The 12591-nt window shown below is 42.9% G+C and overlaps 1 protein-coding gene across 1 annotated transcript in view; it reads right to left on the bottom strand.

The window, feature by feature from the left end:
- csmd3b (CUB and Sushi multiple domains 3b) overlaps positions 1–10889 on the bottom strand; it is a 388634-nt gene extending 377745 nt beyond the window's left edge. Inside the window, 1 exon segment of the mRNA XM_048229290.1 lies at positions 10631–10889. Within this exon segment, the coding sequence (XP_048085247.1) occupies positions 10631–10808 (178 nt within the window). The 5' untranslated portion in view covers positions 10809–10889.
- Between the last annotated feature and the right edge of the window lie 1702 nt (positions 10890–12591).

The following is a 12591-nucleotide window of genomic DNA, read 5'->3' as shown; positions in this document are numbered from 1 at the left end:
ACGGATCGATAGGAGACCAGCGCGAGACTCCCCAGGCATGCAAAACACCTGGTGCTGAGCCACTGCAGGAGAGCTGCGCTGCCCTGCCCTGCCCTGCCAGGCAACCGGCTCCTGCTACACCCCATGCGTGGGGGTGAGTGTTCAGGGTGTCAGTGACAGGAATGTCTAAGAAGTGTGTGCGTCTTCCTGTTCATGAGTACATGTGTGTATGTGTGTGTGTGTGTGTGTGTGTGTGTGTGTGTGTGTGTGTGTGTTTGCACTTCCTGCATCTGTGGATGCTTAAATAAGTGTGTGTATGTACAGTAGGTCTAAATTCTTAACTATCCAGGGATATCACATTATTTCCATATGGGTGGGTGCATATTTTGCGTATGTGTGCTTAGATGTAGTCGTGTGTGTGTGTTTGTGTGTGTATGTGTGTGTCTGTGTGTTTGTGTGGGGACTTCATGTTCACATGCCCATCTGACTCTTTAGTGGCATGTTTACATTTCCATATGGGAATTCATATGTGTGTGTACAGTATATATCGTGTGAGTGCAGGGGGATTCTTTATGCGTATATATAGAACATGAGTGAGGGTTGTTTGTGAAGGGCAAATGTGTGTGTGTGTGTGTGTGTGTGTGTGTGTGTGTGTGTGTGGGCTGGTGGGAGGGCAAGGGCTCAGGAGGGGAGGGTCATCAGGCGGGCAAAGAGGAGGAAACAAGAGGGGACAGACACAGGGAGAGAGGGGGGCGAGGGGCAGAGCGCCACGGGCTAACGCCTCGCATCTCCAGCTGGAACACTTGACATTTCGCCGGAGTTTTCGAAAATCCTTCCAGTAATGCGGGGAGAGGCTACGTTACATTTGTATCAGCGGGCCGGGCGGGAGGCACGCCATGAATCAGAATCTTAAGTGTCCCTGCACTTTAGGAGATTGACATTTAGGTTTAAAGCCTTGAATAATTCCCCATGCTTTGGGATTTCAGCCAGCCCTATAGGATGCAATGAGGGGCTTAGCAAGGGATGTGTCAGGTCCTCCAGGTGAGGACTTGAAACAAAATACCCGGTCCACCACCAACAGTGTGTCAAAAGTCCGAATGGGAACTGGGATGAAAGCTGACCTGCAAAAAAAAGAAAAAAGAAACACTGTGTGCTCAGAGGACAAGCTTTCATTATTTATTTGCTTGACTCATCCATTTGAAGGCCATGGGTACAGGCAGTTTTAAATAATAACAGTGGAGAAAGTGATCATCATTATGTCCACACACATGCATAGCTGATACACTCTGAAAACACCACTTACTATGATGTCACTTGGTCAAAGGCAGGACTGCTCCACTTGTCTTTTCATTCATTTTTTAAGAGAAATCCCGCAGTGGCAGCACTTCTTAAAAAGAAGCTGGCAAAAACCAGATTATATGAAGTACAAATGTAGCCTGAGCCTCCAGTGTTTTTTCCTTACTTTCTCAAAGTTATTTAAACACAACTGTTTTTATATGAAGTTTACATGTTGAGAAAGTCATGGTTGCCTCTATGTTAAAAACAGACATTTGCTCTAAAGGATATGGTTCTGGGATATCTCAAAAACAAAAAGATGACCATGGACACAGCTCCATTTCTAAACACATAATAATTACAGTTTTGATTTTCTAATTATTGGAATTATCAGTAGGCCCATTTAGAGAAAGGGCAATGTCCCCTGAAGGTCAGCTCAGAAAAAGAAATCCCAGTGAGAAGACTTGCTGTTTATGGCCACTCAGGCTAAGCATGATTCACTCATTCACAGAGGGCGTAAAAATAAATAAATAAAATAAATACCCGAAGTCAACACAGGCGCAACTCTTCAGCTCATTTAGGCCGATGTGATAATGGCGAAACCGGTGGGACTCCTTTAAAAATGTCAGACGTTCTCTTGGTAATTACAGGGATTTAGCAACAGCATCCTCTCTGCGAGCAATTTGAAATGAATTCTTCATTTAAGGATGGGGGTGGAAAAGGGTAGGGAGGTATGTGTGTGTGAGGAGGGGGTGATGGCAGGGGGGTTGTGGTGTTTATTCACTCTTTACTGAACAAGCTTATGACACATATTTATCCACGGCTTCCAATGCCGACATGGATGAAATTAGAGCGCTTCTTGTTTACGCTCCCCCACGCACCCCCGTCGAGTTTATTACATTATCTAACCCAGCAGTCTACCTGCTATCCCCTGCTGATCTGACATGTATTGACGGTGTCACACCGCACAAATTCTTTAGAGTCAAATTGTGTCTGGCACCAGACCTGTGAATAGCTCAAAGAGAAATGAAGTATATGGATAAACAAGCACATAAACACACGACAGATAAACAAAAAGTTAGTAAGTCCCTTCACCATACAACACACATATTGCACACTGCCCTCTCCCCACATACACAGCACACTATCCCATCTCCCTTTTCATCCCCCCAACACACACACCAAGACCCCTGGCAGTTGGGTTAGCCCCTTGAGCCGTGAATCTGCCCAAGGTTTCTTCCTTGGTAAGGGAGTTTTTCCTTGCCCCTGGTTGCTCTTGGGTGCTCCTTGTTGGTGCCCCCCCCCCAATCACAATCCTCTCCCACCTTTCTTATGCAGCCCTTGCCACTTAATCTACTAAACCCCTCTTCTACTGCACTTTTTACCCCCCCCCCCCATAAATGCATAAATAGGCTGACACCAGACATAATTTCACTGCATTTCTTACTTCCAGTAACTATTTGCATGTGACAATAAACTTCCTTGTATCCTTGTAGTTAAGAGGTTATTTTTTAATGATAGCCACCTGTTCATGTTGTTGCACTTACTATCTAATCTACACCACACACACCACACACACACACACACACACACACACACACACACACATGTACTCTCTGAGTCTGTGTCTCTGAAACCTGTTTGTGCATGCTGCGCCTCATCTCCGAGATTACACTGTATCTCAGTGGGACAGTAGGGTGCAAAAGGAGGAGCAGGATGTTTATTGCATTGCCCAGAACAACTACGGGGAGAGAATATCATGGAGGAGACTGCCACACGTTCAGGTGTGACACTGCAGTAAAGAAAAGCAGCACAAAAAAAAGATGTTTTTATTTTCCTCTCAAAACAAACAACATAGCCTCTCCGAGCCCGAGAGCGAGTCTTCATGACTGGAATGCTTCTTTAAATTGTAAACACAGACAGACACATAACCTTCAAAATTCAATTCCGACCCCACGGCTGTCTCCTGCCTTGTGCTGCTATCTAATAATCGGCGCCACTCCACTGCTGAAGAGACCATTAAAGCCATGGAACCTTTATGCGACAACACTGCAAGCGAGCTTTTGGAAACACAAAAGTGCATACAGCCTCAAGTCACACCACGGCCAAGGTTTTCTCAAGCAACATAAGGGGTGATAAAAGCAAGCATGGATGAGATTAATGTTTCATGGAAGGCCATGTAAAAAGCCCATCATCACCAACCTACGCTGTGCCCTCATAAACCAATGCCACTTTATGTAGCACCAGATCTTTCCTTAGCAAGTGCCGTGTCCAGCACATGGTCAGCCATTTCGCCTGTTCTTGTTCACTTTTCAAACTCAATTAAATTGGTGATGACCCACATGTAGACAATGACATGATGATAGCAAATGAATTAAGAAAATTATGAATATTTAGAAAGGCCAATCTTTTTTTTTTTCACCAACCAAAACTTCCCTGAAGTATCCACAGCACTTCTATGTCCCTGTCTGGTCTTGCACAACAACCACCAATTACTGGTGAGAGTCCGAGTATCTCTGACACCTGAATGGTGCACTGTCTGATTCGTGGCAGAGTTCATTGTAACCACAGAGCTGACAGCTGTGCCCACTGTCATCGGTGCAATCCCAGGAACACAAGGTCAAAGGGTCAGCTGTGTCTCGGCCACCGTCCAGCTGAGCCAGGAAGGTGATGACAGGAACCTTTGGCTTGGCCGTCTGCGGTGGCTATTGTGACCGCGTCAGAAAAAGGGAAAAAGTTGACCAACCGAGTATATGGTAGTCTTCAACGATGGAACCGCGTGGAGCATCATTAAAAGCCATTAAAGCAGGGGTTTTGCACCAATTAACTACATGTGTGAAAGGGCCTTAGACAGAACAGAATAAGGTCATTTCCAATCACATGGAGAGCACAGCAAGAATTAACTTCAATAACAGGAGGCAAAGACTTGCAAGCTTTCAGCAATGACTCTGAATGAATTGCATGCTGAAAATGAGTCACCAATTAAGAAAGAATGAAAGAAAGGAAGAAAGAAAGAAAGAATGAAAGAAAGAAAGAATAAACGCTTCCTGTGAGCTCTCGGAGCACCTATCAATCAAGACAGTCTTTGAGCAATTATATCACACCTGTTAGGATAATGTCTAGACTCTTTCATCAGCCTGCAAATTCTGACCTAGAAAATAACTACAGTGAGATGGTGACAGCGGACAGGGGCCAGAGTTCAAAAGTAGGTGGACGCTTTTCGGCACAGCTCCTGCCAGGTCTGGACTATAAATAGAGGGACCAGGAGAAGCGCAGAGCACACACACACACACACACACAGACTTAACATACTGTAAAATCCCACTGACCATATTTCACAAAATGCCCAGAGTTGTCGACCTAAAAAAGAACAAGCTTAATGAAGTTCTTCCATCCGAGTAAACTGAGAGTCCAATTTTGCCAACCCTCCAGAGAGCCTGAAACCACATAACTCAGAACCTATTCTTCAGTTATGCTAAACACAAGACCTGATTTCTGTCCTCAGACAGCAGAGTTCAAGGTAAGCCGTCCCAAGGGCTGCACCTAAACATAAGGGAGTCTAGAGTGACGGGAGCAGTGGAAGGAGAGTGTGCAGTGACACGCTATTTGGGGACTTTGATCCTGAACCTTAGTTACAGTCTTCACTTCAGCAACCAGGTGATGGTTCCTATGCTCTTTCCAAAAAGCCTAAACAGCCAAGAGATTGCAAACAGCTATGTATGCTTGATAACATTCCCCTACTGGGCTATATGAATGTGTTAGATTATATCACAACTTGTGAGCTTATAATGTGTAATTAATTATTGATATCTAATTCAAATGTCATTATGAATTTACAGTTAAACCCTTTGTTTTGCATAAAGAATGATGCTTGAATTGAGGCTTAATGGATAGGGTAGCTTTGACAATGAATACATTTGAAGCAATTGTGTTTTCAGTTTTCTTGTGACAGACCAATGAGTTGGACAAGAAGCTATTCTCTGGCACCCATCAGTGTATCCATTACAGGCAACAAGGGAGAGAGTCCTTAAAGGTTACACATGATTTCCCTAAATGGACATTGATTGAGAGGACAGTATTTGTGTCAACCATGACCAGGCAGCACTGAGGAGAGAGGGGGTTGCACCAACCTTCTCAAAGACAGACAGTCTTAAGACCCTATTAAGAGCTCTGCAACTTCTGTCTGCTCACAAATAACTAATTAGGAGATGGTCTGTTTATCTTTTTGTGTTCTCCATTGTATGCAGTATGTAATGATTTTAATGGCTGCAACACTGAAAAGTGTAAGCTACTTTAAAGAGACCAGAAAATAGTGTGTGGAGGGCCATTGTAAATGGATAATTTCTGGTTGATCAATAGCTGCGTGGCTGCAGTGAGACCTCAGAGAAAGAGCCATGGCCTGAGAATAACAGACCTTCTAGAAAGGTCCAAGGTACTGAAGCTACACCAGGGAACTGGATATCACTTGATGTTTGTATGCAAATCACTGCATCCTAGCAGTGTGGTCAAGACAGTGATCAATACAACCCAGACCACATCCCTAGGTGGTGTACTTTTAGTTGTCTACATAGGCCTGCACACATGTAAATTTCCCCAAAGGAATACTGTGTGTCTGTCAGCAAACCTACTACCCCCAGCTTAGCAGAGCTTATTTGTAACCATTCAGGTCCATATTACAGGCATGCCAACAAATGGAAACCAGAGAGCCCAATGTAATAGAATCCATTAAGTTTAGGTAGCTCAATTTCCCAGGAGATTTCAATCTGGTGTGTAAGTGTGGTACACCATTTGTCAATAAGCAGGAAATGCCAAGCACAGAACCCAGCATTTCTGCACACACACACACACACACACACACACACACACACACACACACACACACACACACACACACACACACACACACACACACACACACACAGACTTAACATACTGTAAAATCCCACTGACCATATTTCACAAAATGCCCAGAGTTGTCGACCTAAAAAAGAACAAGCTTAATGAAGTTCTTCCATCCGAGTAAACTGAGAGTCCAATTTTGCCAACCCTCCAGAGAGCCTGAAACCACATAACTCAGAACCTATTCTTCAGTTATGCTAAACACAAGACCTGATTTCTGTCCTCAGACAGCAGAGTTCAAGGTAAGCCGTCCCAAGGGCTGCACCTAAACATAAGGGAGTCTAGAGTGACGGGAGCAGTGGAAGGAGAGTGTGCAGTGACACGCTATTTGGGGACTTTGATCCTGAACCTTAGTTACAGTCTTCACTTCAGCAACCAGGTGATGGTTCCTATGCTCTTTCCAAAAAGCATAGGAAATGTAAAAAAGCCTAAACAGCCAAGAGATTGCAAACAGCTATGTATGCTTGATAACATTCCCCTACTGGGCTATATGAATGTGTTATATTATTATAACACAACTTGTGAGCTTATAATGTGTAATTAATTATTGATATCTAATTCAAATGTCATTATGAATTTACAGTTAAACCCTTTGTTTTGCATAAAGAATGATGCTTGAATTGAGGCTTAATGGATTGGGTAGCTTTGACAATGAATACATTTGAAGCAATTGTGTTTTCAGTTTTCTTGTGACAGACCAATGAGTTGGACAAGAAGCTGTTCTCTGGCACCCATCAGTGTATCCATTACAGGCAACAAGGGAGAGAGTCCTTAAAGGTTACACATGATTTCCCTAAATGGACATTGATTGAGAGGACAGTATTTGTGTCAACCATGACCAGGCAGCACTGAGGAGAGAGGGGGGGGGTTGCACCAACCTTCTCAAAGACAGACAGTCTTAAGACCCCTATTAAGAGCTCTGCAACTTCTGTCTGCTCACAAATAACTAATTAGGAGATGGTCTGTTTATCTTTTTGTGTTCTCCATTGTATGCAGTATGTAATGATTTTAATGGCTGCAACACTGAAAAGTGTAAGCTACTTTAAGAGACCAGAAAATAGTGTGTGGAGGGCCATTGTAAATGGATAATTTACGGTTGATCAATAGCTGCGTGGCTGCAGGGAGACCTCAGAGAAAGAGCCATGGCCTGAGAATAACAGACCTTCTAGAAAGGTCCAAAGGTACTGAAGCTACACCAGGGAACTGGATATCACTTGATGTTTGTATGCAAATCACTGCATCCTAGCAGTGTGGTCAAGACAGTGATCAATACAACCCAGACCACATCCCTAGGTGGTGTACTTTTAGTTGTCTACATAGGCCTGCACACATGTAAATTTCCCCCAAAGGAATACTGTGTGTCTATCAGCAACCTACTACCCCAGCTTAGCAGAGCTTATTTGTAACCATTCAGGTCCATATTACAGGCATGCCAACAAATGGAAACCAGAGAGCCCAATGTAATAGAATCCATTAAGTTTAGGTAGCTCAATTTCCCAGGAGATTTCAATCTGGTGTGTAAGTGTGGTACACCATTTGTCAATAAGCAGGAAATGCCAAGCACAGAACCCAGCATTTCTGCACACACACACACACACACACACACACACACACACTAGTCCATCATCATTCATGCACAGTCACTCTTGTCTACACCTAAAAAAGAGCACATGAAAACACACAAATGCTCATTCACAGCTGTGTTTCTCATGATCACATCCTGTATTTCCAAAGACACCCGAGACGACTGAAAACAGACCTTTATGGTCATCCTTTGCACCTGTCTTCAACAACAAGCTCAACTTGTGTGTGTATGCTCTCTCTCGCTCTGTCACACTCACACACACACACACACACACACACACAGTGAGAATAAGGGGAAAGAGAGATGTGTAAAAGAATGTTCTGGATATATATATAAAACTGATACTGTGCATGAGCCCTCCTTTATGCTTGCTTGTCACCTAAAGGCCTCACACACACACACACACACACACACACACACATGACCACAGATCTCTCTGATGACTGTTTGGGGTCAACCACATCAGAGTCAGAAAATCCCTCGGAGATGACACAGGCGTCAAAACAACATAGCAGCTAATCCACTCCTGGGTGGGTTTCCTTCAAACAGGGCGACCCAGCTTGGTCCTGACAATGATTGGAGGAAGCGAACTTGACACTAGGTGAAATATTCAATCAGCTACACCAATGATTCAACTAATTACAGGTTGCTTTGTTGACTGCTGTTTGACTCAAGCGAGGACATTAGACTTTTCTCTTTACAAATGCAGCAGTTGACTCATTTGAGAATTGAGACTTAGGCTACGTTATTAAATCTTTTGATCTTTGATCGACTGAAGCTGCAGCTTTGTGCGGGAAGGGGAGAGGGGGGGGTCTATTTCATTGCTCTAATCACTTGTATGGAAATCGCTGGCATATGAGCTTCATTCTGGTTTAGAAAACGGTATCCGCTCTTCTCTGAGGCTACACGCCAAGCTTTCGCGAGGGATGGATGAAATCAGATGACCAAAGACCGGACAGGTTAGGGGTGTATAATTAGGTATGTCATGTCCCACCCACTTGTAAATTTTAGCCTACTGATCGTGAGATCTTCAGTTCACGTGTAAGTGAATAATGAATAATGCTTGAAATGATGGCCGACAAATCCGATACAGATAGCCTGGGAAAATGCTGGTGATGTCAGGTGCATTAGGCTATGTGTTCTATCTTTCCCATCGACTTTTTTAATGCGTAAAGTGGAAATTAACGTTTATTATGTACCTTTTGTACCGGCCACGGCACGGCGAACATTGTCACGCGTTTCTGCGAGCATTTAGGCTACTTTACTTCAGAATCAAAACCCCAAATCGTGAAGTCTGTCCATGCATACATGCTGTAAAGATCTGAGTCAGAGCTGTTGAAGAGACTGCATGAATTATCCTCAAGATCTCATCACACCGCCACCATGCGTCGGGTTATCGGCCAGCATGAAAAGCCACTGCAGCTTGCCAACTACTTCTTACCGGCATGCCATTGTATGCCCGAAATTGTGCTGCAGTCAAAAAAAATGCAATTAAAAACTGTCATAAAATGAAGTGACTAAATTAGAACCTTGGGAAACATCTCATCATTTCTCTGTGCGCACCACGACCACTAATATGTTATTGTCAATATGACATTGGCGTGCTGCTGTCGGCCGAAGAAATGTTCATTGGAAATAATACGATTCCATTAATAAAACACTAAGACCATCTCATAAAACCGTAGGGGCAATATCCATGCATAATCTGTGATGTATTAATGTGGATTAAAACCATCATTAGCTGTAGCCTAAATTAATATGATTCGAAAGCAAATTCAAATGCGAGATAAGTGGTAATGACCAAAATATAACACCCAGAGATACTGTTGAGGTGTTGCCTTCATCTCACGGACTCAATCACAGGGACTATTATGGAAATGTAATTCTGAAAGAGCATTATGAATTCCATAACTCCATAACGCCCATATAATAAATAGCGCGAAACTTCCCCTGGATTCATGACAGCTGAGTGACTAATTACATGACCACCCCAACAGGCTGCTAGAGTGTATGTGGAAGTGTGTTTATGTTGTGTCGAGGATGGCTTATGGGGATAATAAGTCAGGTATAGGGGTAGAATATAAGAACATATTCTTATCGTGTAAGTCTATTCAATGTAGGTCTGAAAAAAATCGATTTACATGAAGTGCCCATGTCAAAGCCCGTTTGGAGCGCGCAACAGTTAAATTGGCGGAATCACAGCTCATCACACAGCATATAGACAAGGACGGTCCCACTTCTCTTCCATCACAGTCCAGACATTGTGTGCTGAAATCAGAGCCCCTCACATCTTGGACTGGAGTCCACACGATTGCCACAGACATCCTTCGAATTTTACAGTGGTGTGATTTCTAGGAGATGGGGTTGGTAACGACATTTAACTGTGCCCCATCATTTTTGTTTGTGAACCGTATAATGTCCCCAGCACCTAATCCTGTTCACGAACGGCTGGTGCTTGAAATAAAATGTAAATGACATGGCAACATACCGAGACCATAATATGAACCTTATCGTGTTTCTTTGCGCGCGAAAAAGACTTTTAATGGTCAAACGTCCAGTTCATCATTATATTGCAGCATGAGTCATTTTAACATTACATAAACGTGGGGATATCTAATTTAAACGTCCCAATTTCTCAAAGAGTTCAGCAATTAATGGACATAAGCAGCTCACGTATCCGCTTGAGCATACTGCAAGAATTTTTATTGAGCTCTCGCTCAATGCCTGCATTGAACGGCAAACCTGGCAAGTGAATGCGTCTCCCAAGCTCCTGCCTATATTCGTGTATTTTTGCAGAGCAGACGGATATTCCGTATAAAACACATACAATCCTACGCAGGAGGTAAGAAATACCAAATAAATAGATTGCATCTTTAGAGAGTGATTACCTACCTCGCACACACGTGACCATCATAAAAAATACGAGATTCCAAAATATAACTCCAGTTTTAATCCTCATTTTTTTAGCTTGTAAAAAGTCCCCTGGACCACGTTTAATACATCCTCTCTTGAAAATGTTAAAGATTTCCGTCGACCTGATGTGATACCCCTCTATGCCATTTATTTTCATGTTCACATGAAGATAATTGTTATTTTTTCGGTCTCCGTCCTTCGACCAGAAGCGGAGCGTCTTCCGTTGTGTCTGGCGTGCGGTCACAGCTCGAAGTGAACAGCGGTGCTGGGATACCACAGCAACCTTGACTAGGACTCAACCATCTCGCCAACAGGGGCAAAAACTCACAGCTCTCAAATCAGTCGCCGGTGTGTCCGTTTAAACTCTGCAGTTTCCTTAGGTATGCTTCTTGTTAAAGAGTAGTCTTGAATCAGTTATTTTTCCATAAAAATGTATTGTACAACACCACTACGAGGAACCAAACGGTTTGGATTCATGAGCATAACTGAATAACTGTCTTTGCGCAGATAGACATGACAAAATATATATAAAGTTTGTCCTCTTCCTCTTCAAAGGAATAGGCCTATATCGCTCAAACAAATAAAATACAGACGTATACAAAAACGAAGTAAAACACAAAATAGTTTGTATCAAACTCCGAATGACGCACGTAACTATGGCACAAGTCCTTTGTTATCAGTAGAGGCAAGTGGACTAGAGACCATTTTCTATGAAGAAACCATTCTTGTGTAGTGGAATGGAATGTTCGAGTTGAGATTCGACCTGTGGTCTAAAGCTCTTGTTGGAGATGGGTGATGTGCTGCATGTAATTAAACCACAGAAAAGATCCTTGTCAAAACACAGAGAAAAAAATACCATCCTTTAGCACATCATATTTCAGAGGGATTCGATACCAATTACTTGCTCAGATATGAAGCACCGATGTGCCACTCCAAACTCTTCGACTTTACTCAGCGCTTTTTTACACTTTAAAGCTTTGCAGATATTTTCAAGGCAGACGTGCAATTGTGGAAGGACGCTTCTGCCATCTACAGGCTATGCATTCCGTCAGATATCCTCCTCGGCAACCAGGCAAGCGGTCTCTCTCTCTCTCTCTCTCTCTCTCTCTCTCTCTCTCTCTCTCTCTCTCTCTCTTTCTCTATCTCTCTCTGCGCCTGTATCTTTCTTCTCTCCTCTCTGGCTCTCTACACACACACACACACACACACACACACACACAATACACAATCAGGTGCTTCACAGCTACAACCTAAAATGCAATTGGTGCAGCTTTACACATTTATACGGGTAGGCCTAAATAGAATCGGAATAAAACAGTTATTATACAGCTTAATGTCCTATGGCTGTCCTTTGACCACTTTCTAAACACTGATATGATCTCACAGCACAAATGCACATGTTTTCTTGTAAGCAAATAGTTACGATACATATGGCTTCTTGAACGCTTTACGTTTGGTAACTCTCCAAGGTGCTGAAGTTAGACTAACCTGTTATTTTTAGTAAGTGCAGCATGCAGCCAGCATAATGAAAATAACGTGAGCATGTCTTTTTGAACATGTGGAATGTTAGTCTACTTCAAAAATATTAAGCAATACTGTAGGAACAATTTAGTACTCAAACCAAAGAAAGAAAATAAAACTGTGAGCAACAGAAGTTAAAAAGAATTCTCTGTTCCAACAAAATATTATCTCAATATATTTTCAGCCTTTCAACTATTGTTCTATAGTAGAACTCCATCACAGCATGTCCTTTGACTTTGTAAAAGCCGCAAAAGGAAATGACACTCATGTTAGACAGCCCACTCATATTCACAGAAGTTGCCTTATCTTGTCGGATGGTAGTATGTCATGTTATTACACGGCACTTCATAATGCTATAGAATGCTCTACTCACTTGTTCGGAGGTCTTATCATTTTGTATAGCAGACCGTTGCTATGCA

This window comes from Alosa alosa, chromosome 20 (genome assembly GCF_017589495.1).
Source record: "Alosa alosa isolate M-15738 ecotype Scorff River chromosome 20, AALO_Geno_1.1, whole genome shotgun sequence".
NCBI lineage: Eukaryota > Metazoa > Chordata > Actinopteri > Clupeiformes > Clupeidae > Alosa > Alosa alosa.
This window is presented reverse-complemented; position numbering and strand designations above follow the sequence as displayed.